Below are 19,101 nucleotides of genomic sequence, written 5' to 3'. Positions count from 1 at the left end.
AATAGCACCTCCTCTGGCATGTCACAATGATTTGTATAAAATCCCATCGGCCACCAATTTTAGATTTATTTGAATGAATCTCAAATAGGATCCATCCTTTCCTTGGATGTTGAAGATGGCACTATGCTGTATTATAGGTTGTTGTTAATTTTTTCTCAAGTCGGGGCTCTTTATTGAAATTCATTGACAATGACTTATTTTGATTCCAAGGCAAGTTAGGTAAAACAGAATGAAAATGCATTAAATATTCTATAGATAGGATAGTAGTGGTATACAATATGTGTTGGGGTCAAGGGGGGGAGGAACCAGTGAACTGTGGATTGCACAAAGCTCTTTTTAAATCACTGTGCTGCAGGATATGTGTAGCACATACATTACGTGGACATCTACATCATCATTTTTACACATATTGCACAAATATCATATTTTATTTTCTTATTCTTTCAGCAGATGGTCCATGGGGAAAACGAACCATTGGGCATAATAAAACTGGCAATATGTTGGGCCTGTTGATGCTCACAGTTTATTAGAAGTGTGACCATGTATCGCCATTGTATAGATAAACTCAAGGCTAATTTTTGTGAATTTTTATGATGTTGTATAATGGTTGACATGTGAATAGATGGGTGAGTGAAACATTGCAAATCCAAAGGTTAGGAATGCAATCCCTGGTTGGTTTTGATACTATTACAGTAATTTAGTGTTACATTTCACCTTTATCAATGCTTTATGTATGTGCAAAACACTAAGTTGCACTCTGGTTTGGAGTCCACTTAAACTGCATGTCTCTTTATAACTAGTTGGGTAAGTCACTTCACTGGTTGGAAGAAGGCAACCAACTCCAATAGGACTATTCATAATTAAACACTGTGATGAGGAAACTAACTGTCAAATAGAGAACAGCTTCAGCCTTCATTTTGGTTTATGATATGTAGGGAATTTAATTGTAATTTGAGTGCTAGTAACAGTTATTGCAGTAGAGTTCCTGTAGTGAATCCCCACTTACTGTTGGTAGTTCTGTTGTATGATGTGAAAAGTAATGATGATGCCTTTTTGAGAGTTGCATAGCATATTTATCAGCTCTCTGGAAAGGGGAAGCCGGCCGCGGTGGCCGTGCGGTTCTAGGCACTTCAGTCCGGAACCGCGTGACTGCTACGGTCGCAGGTTTGAATCCTGCCTTGGGAATGGATGTGTGTGATGTCAGGTTAGTTAGGTTTAAGTAGTTCTAAGTTCTAGGGGACTGATGACCTCAGATGTTGAGTCCCATAGTGCTCAGACCCATTTGAACTATTTTTGGAAAGGGGAAAAATTGATTACAGGCCCATATTACAGTTCTTTATTAGATAAATTTTCTAAGAGATTGAGCAAAGTATACCCCATGTGGTGCAGAAAATGATACTCTTCCACAAGATGAATGCCTGAATTGTTTAAAATTTTTGAGCACTATGATAAGATAGTATGGTGTTGGATAAAATGTAATAAGTTAGAAGGAAACTTTTTCCAAAGTAGAACGGATTTTAATGAGGAGTATAGTCATTGACAAATCTCCGAATGTCTCAATAATTCTTCATAAATAACACAACCATTGAACAACAACTTTACTAGACCAAATGATGATCACAGAATTGTTATGCATTGTCTTATCGTGCAGTTTTGACAAGCAGATATGACAGTTTTTCTGAGATCTTTAGGAACATAGTAAACATAGCTAATTACCAGAAGTGTACGGTAGTACAAACCATCTGATGTTAGGAGAATGCGAAATATTTAAAATAATATTACAGGATCGTAGAGAGTATAATTTCTATAACATGGTTCAGAATATGAGTACTTAAAGAGCCGACTTCCTTGAATGCATAACAGATAAGGGGTGTAAAGGGTAGATTTAGCAATGTGTATAGAAAATCCACACTCTCCAACCCCTACTCCACAATTTGAACTGTAATGACCCGTCACAAAGAAATGACCTGCTGTGCACTCTCATCCAGGGTACTTGCTTACAGTTATACATGGAGAGTCTTAAGTGAAGTTTTGAGGGTAGGTGATAAGCTACTGGCAGAAGTAAGGGTGTGAGGGCAGGTTGTGAGTTGTGCTCAACTGGTAGAGCAGTTGCCTGTGAAAGGCGAAGGTCCCAGTTTCAAGTTCCGGTCAGGCACAGTGAGGAAGTTTCAAATCAGCATACACACTACTGCAGAGTGAAAATTAATTCTGAAAAGAGCCTTGTCGAAACACTACAATACTTTCAAGTAATTTTCTAATGTAATGGTTATTTAGATCAACAAATCAAGTGAATGTTGCAGCCAAAATGAACTGAACCTATGAAAAAATACTGAGAAATATGATGAAAAAGAATGAATCTGTTATCCACTTGATGCTGTTCCAAAAAAAAAAAAAAAAAGGTTCTGTTGTCTTCTCTGGAAACACTGCATGCATTGTATTCAGTCCCAACCAATGACCATAAAATGACTGCTTAGTAATGTTAAATATAATTGAGGCCTCTGAAAACTGGGTGTATGCATCATTCCACACTGATGTGGGATGCCGTATCTGAAACAATCAAAAGAGTTAAGGTGGTTTACAAGAAAATCATTGACATACTTGACTGAAACTGGGAAGTAATGAAGGTGTCACTAAATGCTGCTAGTGTATCATAATGAAACAAAATAGGGCAGGACAAACATCGTGAAGCAAGCTTGAAGTTTACAGGACAGTGGAAGTAAGGAGTCTGCTGATACAAGGACATAGAAAAACACAAATGGGATTTCAGTGCAAGCAAGGCTTGGGGTTTAGCACTCATTCATCAGAGCCAGAGGACATGTAGGACATATACATTTCATGCAGTAGTGGGAGGTAATATGATAAAAAAATGGTGTAAAAGAGTGTAGACAGGCATTGAGGAGTCAAATTCTGCTATAAGTGTGGGGGTGGGGGGGCGGTCACTATCAAAAACTCAGTCTATAAGATCAAATAGTGAGCACACCACAACTTGACCAAAAGAAGGGATCGGTTGGTAGGACATGTTCTGAGGCATCAAGGGATCACCAATTTAGTATTGGAGGGCAGCGTGGAGGGTAAAAATCGTAGAGGGAGACCAAGAGATGAATACACTAAGCAGATTCAGAAGGATGTAGGTTGCAGTAGGTACTGGGAGATGAAAAAGCTTGCACAGGATAGAGTAGCATGGAGAGCTGCATCAAACCAGTCTCAGGACTGAAGACCACAACAAACAACAGTGAGCACACACAAAAGCACTGATTTGTAACACTTGAAGATAAAGACTTGTCCAGAAATACTGTGTAGAAAAATGGATTTTTAACTCATGTAATAACCCAAAACATGTTATTAAAATAATAATAATAATATTGTTAATAAACTCACTAAATGTTAATCACCCTCTTAAAATGACATGTTAGAGCTCTTTGGAGTGCTGTAAATGTTGTAGAAATGGTGCCAGGCAGTTGCGTAACCATCCATCACTGACATAATGGACAGGACTGAAGATGAGTGTCATGCATTGTCAACAATAATCTGTTTCATACACATCTGGCATTTACAATTGTAGAAATGGTTCTTGACTGGAGCACAGTGATCAGTATGAAATGTTAAAAATCGATAAAAACAGTCTCGATCACATTTTCTTATTTTTTATTTGTTGCCAACCTGTTTTGGCCCTTTCCTTGGACCATCTTCTGGCTTCCACCGCCATTATGGCTGCTGGTGGCAGCAGACAGAGCAAGATCCGTAGAAGTATTGTTGTCACTGCAGTGACCGCTGCCACCAGCAGCCATAAAGGAGGTGTAAGCATGAAGATGGTGTGAGGAAAAAGTCGAAACCACTTTCCAACAAATAAAAAATCCGAAAATGTGATCGAGACTGTTTTTATTGATTTTTAACACCTGGTATTGTTACTGTCACTAAGTGTAGGTCAATGTCAGCCATTTCCTAGCAAACATTGGGAGAGGAATAAAATGCAGTGGGCACTTGGGTATCAGACATCTCACAAAAGGCCATTGCTCACAGTAGCTCATGAAACATCACTTCTTCAGATGGCCAAACAACACAGAAACTGCATAGTATCTGGCTGAGGCACGTACTGTGGTCTGACGAGACATGATTTTTCTCTCTTCGGATCATTCAGGACATTGGGAACACCAATGGCCCATTGGTATGTTTAACTCGCAGTGTGCTGAGGCTGTAGTTCAGGCTGAAAATGGTTCAGTGATGTTTTGGTGTTACTCATACGGTGACCAGAGCCCACAAATTTGTATTGCTCACTCAGGCACCCTCTTGCACCTCAGCTGACCCATGAAATGCTGGAACCATCTGGAACATCATGTCAGACATAGCTATCAATATCTCCTGAATTTGGTTTCTCTACAGAATCTAATCATTGAGTGGCTTCAGCTGGTTATGACATTCCTGAAGAAACTGTGGACTTTCTTCATTGCTGAATTGAGACCATTGTGAGTTTAGACATCACATTACACGGTATAAGTGTAATATCACTTGAGGGTGACTATTTTTTCTCTGTTATACTTATGTAGTGTTATTAATTGTCATTGTCATCAGTAGAATCCACAACTTTTGGAAGCAACCCGTAGAACACACCAGTGCTGTTGACTGTGGGAAAAATTTACAAATTTCATGAGCATTTTGCTGATAGTAAGAGAAGAACAGTTTTAAATTGCTGAGCAATTTTTATCTCTACTTTTGAACTGTATTTCTGGACCTCCAGTTAATGGTGTTATTTTGAACATTTCATCTGACACATGAATGAAAATTGATGTTACTGTTATATAATACGTGTTTTAGTTGAATGCAATCATTTCATTGGTAATGTGTGTGATTTTCAGCCGAAATCTGGAAGACAACGATCTGCAAGTTTTTCGAGGAAGAACTCTGGAGTAGGCAAAGCAACTTCACCAGGTAAGAAACAAATTTGTTACTAATTCATTGCTGGCATGTTCATTTCCTTCGTGTGGGAAAAAATATTTTATCTACTATATTTTTTATGATGATCTGTAATATGAGCACCGATATGTTTTGTCTGTAGACAAAAAGACTACACTGCAGGAAATGGATCTTGCCTCAACTACCTTTTCTGTCATCAATAATAAATTTATGTTCCTATATTACTCATCTTTTGCGAGGCTGTACCTGGATGACACGTTACTTGAATAGGTATTGTGAATGAGCAAACAGGTGCATGTTATTTCATGAGTAATTTATATTTAATGTTTACTGGATTTTTCTGGTTCTATATTAGATAGATGCTGAGATTTTGGCTCACTCATAATTTTCAGTTTGGGCATTTTTTTAAATTTGTTGATTACAAGGACAGCATGCTATTTCTCCTTTACAGTGTGAAGCTCACAGTAATGTAAGAAATCAGTCCTTGCATTTAAATAATATATATAAAAGAAAATACTTTGAGGGAATGGAATGAATGCTTTGCCTTAGATTTGCAGGATTGATAATATTGAGAAGAAATGGACGTCATTTAATGGAGTTGAGTTCTTTATTCTGTTGCAGATATGACATTACATTTTGGTTTGGTGTGTCTACTATTTTCCAACACTAATGTCACTGAGCTTTTAGGATCCGTACTGAATACTTTCTTCAGAGACAGTTTTCATGCTAGTGAAATTGATGAAATAACTTGAACTTTTTATGAAAAGCTGACATTTATGATTAAATGCCGTTGTCATTGCAGATATTTTCTGTTACCACGTGTAAAAACTAATGTACTGTTGTCCTGATAATTTAAACGTATTTATGTGAGTGCACTGTATGTACTGCTCACTGAATATACATGTGTCTAAAAGGTGAAGTGTGTGTGTGTGTGTGTGTGTGTGTGTGTGTGTGTGTGTGTGTGTGTGTGGGGGGGGGGGGGGGGGAGATTATCCTTGTAACACAGTCTAGCTTAATGTGTTCACATTAATACCATTTAAATATTAAAAAGAACATTAAACTGGTTTAAGATTGGATGGTGGTGAAGTTTCCAGGTAATGTATTGTTACTGGTGTATCACAATAATTTACAAAATGGATTCTGTATCCTAAATGCTTTCTAACATATTTTTATGTGAAACTCACAGATATTTCAAATTCTGCTGTGTGTGGTTTGATGTGGATATTTTACACTCTATCATCCAGTGACATTGCTGCTTGCTTGTATATCTGTCTGCATGTTTGCTTGCTTAACCATCATCATTAGCTTTACTTATCTTCGTATGTAGGCTAATCACAATTCTGAATAAACTTTCCTTTTTGAGCTGTATAATGTATCATCTTCTGAATTATTGTCTTGCAATTGTTGATGTGACCCATACTCACTTCCTTAATATGGTGTCTGTTCTGCTTTGCATGTTAACGAAAGGGCCGGGATCTAAAACCAGGCGTTCGGCCTCCTTTAAACGTCAATTGGTTACTGCGTCATCTGCACCAGGTACGATTTTTCCCCTCCCCCCCTCCCATTGTGAACACCTTTGCCACAATGTATGTAGTTCATGTAGTCTCAAGTGAGTAGGCTTGATTAGTGTAGAATTAATGTTATTCAAATTTCTCATCACTGTTGTGTACTGTGTACTGTTTACTGTCTGTGGATGTATGCAAGGTGTAACAAATGTGAATAACTGTACAAGATATTAAATGTAAAGTAGTGTGCATCATTTCCATTATTTTGAAATCATACAAGTTATTTCATATTAAAACGACAGTGATTTTACCCAATTGCAAGTGTAGAAACATTTATGAGGCATATTAAGATTACATTTGTCATTTATGGACATTTTAGAAAAAATTACTGTGTTATTTTAAAATAAATACAGGTAACTGTGACCAGTGTCTTTTAATATATATGTTCATTTCCGTATAGTAGTTGTACAACCGATACTGGTAGATTTATATGACAGCTGCTGTTTGCAGTATAAAGTTAATTGTGTGGTCAGTATGTAATTAAAATGGAAACTTCCAGGTCGATATTAAGTACATCACTGCCCATACTGCTGCAAGCCAGTATCCAGCATCATGCTACGAAAATAGATACACAACTTGTGCATTCCTCATTAGTCTCAAAAAGTAGTTTGAGGAAATAAATAAATATTTAAAAAGTCAATGGTCAGAGTTATCTGTATTTGTAGTCAACGAATAGGCATACTTTAAATTATGGTCTGAAATATCTATGAAAAACATTCTTATAGCTGAATTAGAACTTTTAGTGTTGTGGACTTAAAACTTTGTGGCTTATTACATCTGTTGACAACTTTATCAGAGAAAGTATATATACTTCTTTACTATTACTAATTGATGTTTTCTGAATTATGTATTTTGATTGAGCTGGAAAGGAATGGGCCCAGCCATTTTTTGTAGCTGTGAACCATTTCAGCATTGGAATGTTGTGTCAGTCTTCATTTTAGTGAAATGTTGCAAACATTGTAGAGTACAAATGAATTTTAGACAGAACAGTACTGAACCACCTTCAAAGACAAATCAAACTTAGTGTAATTAACATATATAATAATGTTTCCGAAAATTCCAACACTGTGAAGGATGATTATACTGGAATTAGTTTACCAAAAATTATGGCTATGAAAATAGAAAAATGATTGGGATTAAGTAACTGTTCATGATCTCTCGAGTTTTAGATTCTAGTTTGCTGCAGAAACTGCATGCACTGCATGTTGTGGCATGGAATGAAGAAGTGTCTGAATGTGTTCCTGCTGGAATCTTCTTCTATGCAATTTGTATGCAAGTACACAAAGGATCACCTTCTTATATGCACTGATTCCACACACCTACCAGTGCCGTAGCACACATTTTCCTGTACAGGCCAAAATGACATCACAAAATCCTCTCCTAGGAACTTTTCATTCTGTCACGTTAAATCTCACATGTTGATATGTGACATTTTAATGTTCACAAGGCACTTCATTTAATATTTTCTCTACAGCTAGACGAAATTCAAAGTTGACCAAGTCACAGTTTGTACCTAACTGTACAATTGAATTTGGAATTTCCATGAAGGAACAAGCTGTTTCATTTGTTGATTTATCAGCAGTTCTTGGTTTGAGCTCTCTAAGTAACCTTTTCCTGCAAAACATCTACTAAAAACAGTTATGTGGAATCATTAAGTGTTCGGATTGATTTGACCATGTTGAATATACACTTAAATAGGTTTCCATTTGCGTCTGCAAATGCTACCGTGATATTCCAGAGATACTTGCAGCAGCTATGATATGATATGTTCGTGCCACAAGCCGCGAATTATGTTGACTACATCATCCACACAGGGGCTATTTGCAAGCAACATCTCAAAAATTTACAACTATTTTGTGAACTTACAGAGATTAAATTCAGATGCAAAAAGAGAGAGTGTAACTTTTTTCTAACGTGTCCATTATGGCTACATACTAAGCAGAGACGGTCTCTGACCTATATCAGCCCTTGTTGATTAAGTAAACGATCTCTCTACTCCTTCAAATTTTGAAGAACTCCAGTTGGTATTGGGTAAAATAAACAACTACGGCAAATTCATTCCATGGGCCACACACATTTTGTACTCTTCCTATTGGCTTCAATTTATGTAGTATACTAATCGCCTGGCAGCTTTTTCAAAATTACAGAAGTGTTTGAAGACTGCTCTCCTGCAAAAAAAACTTAATGCTTTTTTTTTTACTGGACCAAATTACTCCTTATTACATTAATTTTGCTGTAAGGCCCAGATGCAGACATACCAGCACAATAACTTAATTGATGGCCTTGGTTTAAGCAGTCACTACTGTGAGGCCCACTACAGGCGTACTTTTCTATATGCCAATACTGACAACTTATCACATTTTCCACTAGTCCTGATTATGACTTTGTTTTCAGTTTAACGAAAACATCTGAGACCCACTAGAAAAATTTCTGGCAGTAGCCCAGCAAGTGCCAAATTTGACAGATCAGGACCTACTTCTAAGAAAAGTAGCTAATGATGTGTACCGTAGTTGGGTGAAGCACCTTTGTAAAGTTACGAATCTTGTACAACAGACTACTTTGTTTCCCTCACTGGATTACAAACAACCCTAATTCTGGGTTGTGGTTCAAACCAAACTCCTAATACTAGATGAGGTGCACCATGGGATATATAGAATGAAGTCATTGGAAAAGCATGATTGATGTTGACCAGACATTGATGTTGATATTGAACATGCAGTCTGGCCCTGCAAACTATGCACAAAAAACTGGTCAGCACCAGCAAGGCAATTTCCTCCCACCAGTTCTACTCCAAATCATTCATGAGAGCAGGTACAAATTGGTTTTGTGATTATTTGTTGGGGACATGCTCTTTAATTTTCCATATATTGCCTGGAATGTAATCAAAGGAAGCCGTAGTTACAATTGGGGCATTGCCAACCGTGTTCACTGTTGAGAGGATGACGCACAGCGTAGTATCAGATAATGACCTGCAGTTCATCTGGTAAATTATGCCCTTTTGTTAAAGTAACAGCAATACACCTCAGATCATCACTTTTCAATCAGTGTCTATCTCTAGGGTGGAGTGACTGGTCTGAATATTTACAGCCCACACTAATAAATTGATGACAACGACAGTAGCCTCCAAGGAAGCTATGACACGCATACCTGCTTCTCATCATTACACCTCACCGCACAGCTGCGATTTTACCCTGGCACAGCTGTCAGACACCTTAGTCAGCAAACATAGAGCTAATATCCATACTTATATGACTGTACTACCTCACTGCACTTGGTTTGCACATTTGGCTATACACTGGATGGACCAAAGGAGTCATTATTGGCTATAAGGGTTTCCTATGTTCAAGGTGGTGGCCTGACAGGAGCGACTTGTGCAACACTAAAATCAGTTGGAGCTATGACAAGTAAGGGATTACATACCCCTGATACGACCATGTCAGGCCCAAACAAGTAGCTACAGTAGACCAGCACTACAGCTGGCGTAAGTCTATACTACCACATTCTAGTTACATGCAATACCAACCTGGCCAAGGTATCTCAACTAATCCATTAGCTTGTCATATGTACTATCTCAGTGCCTGTGCTGTAGATCCACCTAGTTGAGGTCACAACCAGCAGTGATAAGTGATGAACCAGTGGAGGTCAATCATTTCCCCCAACAGTTGTTGCACCAGCTCTTGCCACCCATTGCCACCAAACGTTTGGCCCCAATATCCATTGTTCCTGAGTACCGGACTTCCCCTGCTGTCACCTTGAGGCAATATTAAGGGTACTCATAATCCTTTGCTACTTGTACCAGTTCTGCCACTGTGCACCAGTTTAAGGGGGAAGGATTTTGTGTACTTACTATTGAGTTTTGTTGAGATATACTAGGCCAGCAAAAGTATAATACAGAATTTCTAGTTCCATCACGGATCACAAGCAAATGACCCACAGTAAGCATGTACCCTTATAACCAATAATGACTCCTTTGGTCCATCCAGTGCCATTTCGGAAATGCTTCCATCCCTAGCATGAAAGCCAATGATCATGCCCTTTTGCACATCAAATAAAGCACTCAGTTTTCACATTACAAGAAAAAGTGCGCTGTTTTTTGCATCCCCAGACACACTTTATGTACCGTCCACTTCCAGTGCTGTCACCAGTTGTGTGTTAGTGTTTATGGCATTGTGATGTAGAACTCAGTCGGTGCTCACATTAATGTGACTGGACCGTATACATTGCAATTGACACGTTAGATTGCTAAAGTCTTGAGCTGGTTGGAGGGTCCTGCCTACAATGCTCCAAGGATTCTCAGTTGGGAGAGATCTGGCGGGCTTGCTGACCAAGGAAGGGTGTGTTAAACATGAAGATGAGCCATAGAAACTCTCACTGTTTGCAGGCAGGCATTATCTCCCCGAAATGTAACCCCAGAATGGCTTGTATGAAGGACAACAAAATGTGGTTGACAGGCCATGTGCAGTCGGATAGGTATCCCACTGCTGTCTGGGACATCTCCAGACACATCTCCAACCTGGAATTTCAGTGACTGGAGTAGAATTGTCTTCAGTGATGAGTCTTACCTCGAATTAGCCCCAATGATCATCAAAGACATGTCTTGGAGACACCCCTGAAAGTGGTAGGAAACTAACCTGTCACCCACTATGCAATCTGACAACCAGGAGTGATGGCCTGGAGTACAATTTCTCTTCATAGCAGGTCCCCTTCGGTTGTCATCCATGGCACCCATACAGCACAGTGGTACGTTGACTATATTCTATGCCCTGTTTATTTGCCTTTCATGGTAAGACAGGTTTACATTTTAGCAAGATAATGCCCACTCACACTTGAAGAGAGTTTCTATACTGCTTGTCTTCATGCTTACCTAACCCTACCTTGGCTAGCAAGGTCACTGGATCTCTTCTCAGTTCAGAACATTGGGAGCATTATGGGCAGGGCTCTTCAACCATCTTGTAGTTTTGACAATCTAATGTGCCAATTGGAGAGAATTAGGCACAATATTCCTCAGAACGACATCCAACAACTCTATCAATCAGTGCCAAGCTGAATAACAGCTTGCATAAGGGCCAGAAGTGGACCAACAAGCTATCAACTTGCTCAGTTTGTGTAGCTCTTTATCTTGATTAACTCTCCCAATTTTTCTGAAATTGTAATTGTTTGTGTCTGTACATGTGCATCACACCTAACGTTTTCTGTCCCATTTGGATAATTGCTTCATGCTGCGTAGTTTTTGTTTTAGAGTGTGTTTCTTGGCCTCGCATTACAATATACATTTGACTCAAGTATTGACATTGTACCCTCACACTCATTGGCCAAACCAGCTGTGGAGTGGATTTAGTCTACAGTGCTCCCGTAGTTGCCATTTGTCTTGATGTTACTCAGCATTTATAGTGTCAGAAGTAACACTACATGTGAAACATTGGTTGATGTATTTTTGCAGAATTGCCTATCCTGTAAATGTCTTATCAGGTAAAGTATCAGATCCTCTCTATCAGTAGGCGTCAAATGGCTTTGCTTAAGAGCCATTATTGACATTGTAGGACTACACCTTGGGCTGCATGGGGGAGGGGGGTAAAATGGCCACGTAAAGACAATTTCAATTTTCACCAAACCATAGTTATTAATAGCTAACCATCTACCCATTTTGACTCTATGTATTATAAGGTATCGCACCAAATATTTTCAAGTGAAAAAGAAAATAATATGTTGGAACTACATGTATTACACGTGGCCAGTTTTCCATACCTAAACGGGTATCGTGGACAGTGCCATTGCAACAGAGTCCGAGGTGTTTTTCTGATTTTTTGGTGCATATTGTAGGCATCTTCATGCCCTAGTGTACGAAAGAAAACCAGTTGGGTGCAGCAGACTGTCTTCAGTCGCACTTTGTGTTAGGCCAAATACAACAGAACAGACATGTTGGCTGAGAGCTTTGTATATAAAAGGATTCAGGTTTTATCGTTTGTATTATGTGTGTTTTGTTGGGAGTAACCAACTCCTATTGGGGTAGAAAACTTATCAAACTGAAATAAATAACAAGGAACTATGTTTGCAGGCAAAAAGGTATTGTTTAAACATTGATAGTGTTAAAAATTATTATTAGTAAGAATGATAAAATGAATTACTGAGAAATAATGGATCACACTCCCTCTGCCAATCTCACTGACAACAATGGCAGTGTATTTTTGAACTAATGTGACCAGTTCTCGTCAGGCAGCAGTGCTGTTCAGAGCGTAAATATCCAATGGCCACTTTTCCTGTTCTGGCCACTTTACCAAACTTTCCCCTACCAATCTTACTGTTAGTTGCTAACCTACATAAATTAGTATGTTACCTTAATTAATAACAGTAATTGCAATATGAGACACGATCGCAAATGTTTACTGAACGTTTGGAATGTCATGTTTCTTTTACCCATTACATTGTATTGCATCATCCTTAATTTGATTTCATATTACTTGCTACAATCATGTATTACATTTGAAGATGACTGTGTATATAATCCATGTTCATGAATCTGTGTTCCTTCAGTTTGGAATTTATACGATAGCTGCTGATCAGTGCTAGTTGTGCACACTTGTGAGTTGTCAGCACTTGGAGCCAAACAATGAAATATTCCCCCCTCCCTTCTACTAATCCTGCAGTGGCCACGCAACATACCATTCTGCTCTTGGTGTAAGTGGCAGACATCTTTAGCTCACGGCCAAACTCACCAGTCAATTAAAATTAAGTGCATGTTGAAATATTATTGTCGCTGTAAGTATTTCTGGTTGTTACTGAGTGAGAAAAACACACTCAAAGACACTCTTAACATTATTTGATGTTTTTGAATTCTGCTGTTGATAGAAGCAGATTACTCCTATTATGAAATAGGGGTGAGAACCGCAGACCACACAAACGCTTCAGTGACAACTCATCCTAAACATTCACCATCATTGTTACAGTTTGCACAGGGAAATTTAAAGCACAGGCTGCTCAAATGGATTTATACACCTCACTCAGCATTTTCGGGATCTATGCAGGAACACAACTAGTAGTTTAAGTGTTTTGTAAGAATTTCGTAAATATCTCTTTTTGAAACTTGAGGAAGCTCATTAGAAAAGGATGAAAATATTAATTTTCTGTTTTCTAGAACTTATGCGTCAACATTCTGTACCAAGTCTTCAGCAGCAACAGATAGTTACCCACTTTTCACCTCAACATGACCGACCATTAGTATGGCCATCTTTGAATGATTTATCCTCTTTTCTTACAAGCCAATCACTCTGTAAGTTTCCTCCATAAACATTATTAATAAACTAATTCATTTTGACAACTTACCTGTCTTTCAAAGGCAGGAAAGGAATCATGGCATATATTTCCCACCTGACAGGTTTTTCAGCTAACTGAACCATTTTAAATAAGTACAAACAAATACATGCATGATCTATGTTTCCATTATGCTGTTGTGGGTAGACAGAGGACACGGGTACTTAGTGCTGTTTTATGGATTGCTGACTGCAGTGCTGGTAAAAAGTACAGCAATCAGTTGCAAATAATGTTTGTTGCAAATTCAGATTTTAGTCAGTGTGTGGCCATCTTCAATGCTAAAGAACATATAAGGAACAAGTTAACATAAGGTAATGTGTATACCTTATTATGTGTACAGTTATATAAGTGAGTCAGTAATAAAGTTTGTATTAGCAGATGTAAGTTAAAATATTACGTTAGTCCCAACTGGTCCATCCATGTCAAAGGTTGAATTCACACTGAGGCCATTGGCTTCTTCCTATTTCGTACCAGTTTACAGCGCCCACTACATGGCATTGCTAAACTATATGTACTTTATTTCCAATCACATGTTTTGTTATTTTATTTCTTGTGGTTTTTTTTTTTTTAACTCATGCACATACATAAAACAAACTGGCAGTTGTAACTAACAATAGTGTCCAATTTACGAACTTGCTGTAATAATTGTAGGCCAGCAACTTCTGTTAATTGGTGCAACAAAAAACCAGCCAAAGTTGCAAATCTCAATTTTTTTAATAACTTGATAACTAGTTTCTGGCCAGAACTCTCTTTCAAATCATCATAACATAGTCAAAAAATTCCACATTTACTTTTCTTTTTCTAAAAACGAGATTATCCTGTCGCTAATTTTATCTTAGTATGGTAAACAAATACACTTATTATTACTGTTGTCCACTACATTGAAACTATTTTCTTTTTGCCATTTGTTCACTATGTTGTTAATGTAATTATATGGGTAAGTTATTAACACTTTGGATTTAACACTGTTTAAATAAATTTATTAATATAGATCTTTTGGATAGGACTTACTGTATTTTTAAACTGTATGTAACTAAAAATATACAGCAGTAACTGATGCCACTTGTCACCTCACACAGTCACTATCATGTATGTGTAACTTTAAAACATTAGAGACTTTTTTTAGTTAATATATTTTGGCAATCCATCATGTATGTAGAGGACACTGTAAACTGATATGACATACATGGAAGCCAGCAGCCTCAGTGTGAACTCAGTCTCTGACATTGATAGTCCAGTTGGGACTGTGTTTATGTATAAATGGTTGTAATGTTTTAAGTGGTATCTGCTGTTATGTATTTTATTATTAACTCACAAGTAAAACTTATACAACTGAACATATACTAAAGGATGCATGTCACCTTATTGTAATGGTTTTTTTGTATGTGTTTAAACACGGAAGATGGCCACACAGTGATCAAAATCTGGATTTGCAATAAACATTATTTGCGACTGATTGCTGTACTTATTACCACTTGATGTTTATCTGTACCATGTTGTTGTATCCAGATGATGCAGAGCTAAAATTGGCCAGATTCAGACAATTCTTTGGAACTATACAATCTACATTACAACATAACATACGGAAAGAAACACTAATTAAACCATACAAAGTAATAGTGTTGCCTTTGCTGCTGTATGGTAGTGAATGTTGGATCCTAACATATGATCAATTACATTGAAACGAATCATGAGACAGGAAGGTCCTTCACTTTGTAGTGGTATATTCATTGTTGGACTATAAAATAAATACCGATATTAGACAAGAACTAAATATTGAACACATGGGAAAAAAAGAAAGAAAGAAGACGGAATGACCATGTCCAACATATGTTTAATGATAGGCTAACTGAAGCTGCAATGCAGTATAACCCAACTGGCAAGAGGAACGTTAAATGTCCCCAAAGATGGTGGCATGAACAATTCTGAGACAAAATAGGGTAAAAGGCCTAACTCTTGGTGGTGCTGGTCTGTATCACCAGTTAAATATTTGTTGGGTGCATTTAATCTGTTCTGCGTTGCGGTAGATACTTAAATCCTGCCTGATTCAGCATCATGTCCCTTATCCTGTAATTTACACATTGTTGTCTCAACTTTCATTTGTCAGCAGTTGCTTCCACCTTCCTCTATGATAATAACTACTATCTATATTAACTATTTTAGTTATATATATAGTTGAGGTTAAGGACTGCATGTGAATGGAAGGTCCATGAACCACCACCACCACCACCACCACCACCTCCTCCTCCTCCTCCTCCTCCTCCTCCTCCTTTTTTTTCCACTGATGACTTTATGCTGTTTGCCTCTAGTGCATATAAGATTCATCAGTGAATAGAACAAGTCCGAAAGTCAGTCTAATTGGTCTGTTTTTATAAGACTACAATGAAGTATAGTCATCAAATCAAGAAGAAAAATGTGCACACAAACAGTGGAGTCACAGAACCAGTTGATGAATAGTTGTAATTAGAGCACTTAAAGATGGTGACTGAACGGACAGCAGTAGAAATAAAGCAGAAGAGTAGAACTGGCCGTGAGTGCTTTTGGTAAATAAACAGTTTTCAAAATAAAGTTTCTGGTTTATTCAATATTGAAAGTTCATAATATAATATTACCAGTTGCGACTTCAGTAGAGAGAAAAGCACTTTAAATGAAAAAAATTCAAAAATTGAGGGTTGCTTGACAAATAATGGAGATATGCTTTTCGGGGACTACTGGAAGAGAGAGAGAGAAACAAAATTTATCAGAGGCCAGACGGAAGTGAAAGATGTGATAATGACAGTAATGAAATTGAAATGGGATTGGATGGGACATGTATCCAGGCAAACATATTTAGCGAGAAAACTATTTGAAGATTTACAAGTAGTAAGAAAATGACTGAGGCAATGACCAAATGGAAGGTGTGCGAATATCGTTAGAAAACATGCATGAGCATGATTATTACGTAAGACCGTAGTGTATGCAAAAGTCCAGTAGACATCATTGTCCGCCAAGTAGTTGTTACATGGCTCATACTGATGTTAGGTTTATGACTTAAGACTTTATACTGCAACAAATACACAAGCCAGGTTAGTGAGGGAAGGGAAAATGTTTGCTGCATGAATATCACAGAAAACAGCAGTCAAAATAAATTAATGCTACAGAAGTGGGACAAGTTATTGGATAAAAAAGAAATACATGAGTTTGGCTTTAGAAAAAAAGTAGCTTAAAAATTATGCAGCATAAATTTGATACTTAAACAATAAGAATGTTATGTTGCATGTTTTGACGTGTGTTGACTGCTCCAGGAAGAACTTATTGTAGGTTTTCCTGGCAGGTCAGGAATTTAAGCTGCTTACAGCTGCATAACGCAGTACAGTATTATGTAATTATATTAATTCTCATTAAGTTTATGAAATTCAGACTGCATGAAAGAATGTAAACTATGGATTTAAATTATTACAGTTTCTGTGCAATTTCATTATGCAAGGGTGGTGAGTATTTTCGCATTTTATTTTGTTGCTTGGTTTTACAATATGTGAAATTCAATTGAAGTGCTTGTGTCTGCCCATTTAATGACATTAGTGGGTTCAAACTCCTATAACTGTATCCTTAGGGTAATGCTTAATGTTTGAGTCCCCAATACCTGGCAAATTCATCCTCTGTACCTGTCTAGAATCTTCAGAGAGAGCAGACCCAGTCCCAAGTGTTCTCTCACTAGTGAGCGAGGCTTCACATCTGTTTTTAAAGGCATAAGGAGACAACCGTATTGCTACTACCCACTTTTGCCTTCTGTCCAGGAATACGCAGCCTTGCCACTATTTGCCATTCACACTTAGGTGAGTGTGAACCAATCAGGTCAGGTGTATTGGAAGGCATTACAACATCAAAGATCCCAGGTGTTGCTAGAGACGCCAAAGGCAACACATCTTTCTCTGCTGATGCTTCAATGCTACTGCAGTTCAGGGCAGCAGCCAAAAGTCTTTAGACTGTGACCAATGTAGTTTCCAACCATTTCCAGGTGCTGGCCAGTTCCATCAGCTTCCATGTGCAACAGCCACAGTTCTTACTATTTTTAACTGCATGCAGCTATACATAAAAAAAAAAATTCTTCTTACCCAGCAGTCACTAAGATACTAGCTTTATACTGACATCACACATTAATATTGTAAGCTTAACCCAATCAGGTATATCTTTGCTTGGTGAAGTGCCCTTGTCACTTGTTGCTATAATATTGTCACTTGTTGCTATAATACACAAGGGTGGTTTGAAAAGTTCTCAGAATCACCACGAGAGGTCAGCGTTAGCACGACGAGTTGTTCACATGATATTCATTGGTCTGTTGCCTGTAAACATGTGCCACGTCACTGCTCTTGGAAGAGCGCTGTGGTGGTGACGTGCCTCTGTTGTTGTTCCCGCGTAGTGATTTGCGAAGATGGAAAAAATCGAGATTCGAGCAGTGATTAAGTACTTCGTAAAGAAAGGCATGAAAGCAAAGGACATTCATGCTGATTTCCAGAATACACAGGGGGACTCGGCTCCTTCATATTCAACTGTTACCATGTGAACAAATGAATTTAAATTTGGTCGGGAGAGCTTAGATGATGATCTGTGCAGTGGTCAGCGAGATGTGTCACTACTCCACAAGTTATTGCAAAAGTGCATAAAATGGTCATGGAGGATTGTCGATTGAAAGTTCATGATATTGTTCATGCTTTCCAGATGTCATCTGAAGGGGTATATCACATTTTAACTGAAGAATTAGAAATGAAAAAAAATTATCTGGAAGATTGGTGCCATGACTCTTGACGCTGGATCAAAAAATCATGAGAATGGACATATCGGAACAATGTTTGGCCCATTTTAGGATAAACAAACAAGAATTTTTGTGCCAGTTTGTGATCACAGATGAAGCTTGGGTGCACTACTATACCCCAGACACAAAACAACAGTCAAAGCAGTGGAAACCTGCTGTTCTTCCGCTACCAAAGAAAGCAAAGACAATTCCTTCAGCAGGAAAGAACATGGTGTCAGTGTCCTGGGATGCTAAGGGGATTCTGTTTGTAGATTATCTCCTTACTGGGCAAACAATTACTGGAGAATATTATGTTAACCTACTGCACAAATTGCAACAAAGTATATGCAAAAAAAAGACCTGGTTTAGTAAGGAAGAGAGTTATCTTCCATCAAGACAAAGCGCGCCTGTACATGTGTTGTTGCCATGGCAGAATTACACGAACTAAGGTATGAATTGTTGCCACACCTACCTTATTCACCTGATATCACTCCATCAGACTTCCATCTCTTCCCAAAACTGAAATTTTTTTTTTGGTAGATGAAG

General features: G+C 38.0%; 1 protein-coding gene across 1 annotated transcript in view; it reads left to right on the top strand.

Moving 5' to 3' along the window:
• Positions 1-19,101, top strand: part of LOC126471165 (CLIP-associating protein 1-A-like) — a 247,583-nt gene that overhangs the window by 59,768 nt on the left and 168,714 nt on the right. The window contains 2 exon segments of the mRNA XM_050099268.1: positions 4,854-4,926; positions 6,379-6,447. Coding sequence (XP_049955225.1) covers positions 4,854-4,926; positions 6,379-6,447 — 142 coding nt within the window.

The sequence above is a fragment of the Schistocerca serialis genome, chromosome 3 (genome assembly GCF_023864345.2).
Source record: "Schistocerca serialis cubense isolate TAMUIC-IGC-003099 chromosome 3, iqSchSeri2.2, whole genome shotgun sequence".
Lineage (NCBI taxonomy): Eukaryota > Metazoa > Arthropoda > Insecta > Orthoptera > Acrididae > Schistocerca > Schistocerca serialis.
The sequence above is the reverse complement of the archived record's forward strand: the minus strand, read 5'-3'. Positions and strand labels throughout refer to the sequence as shown.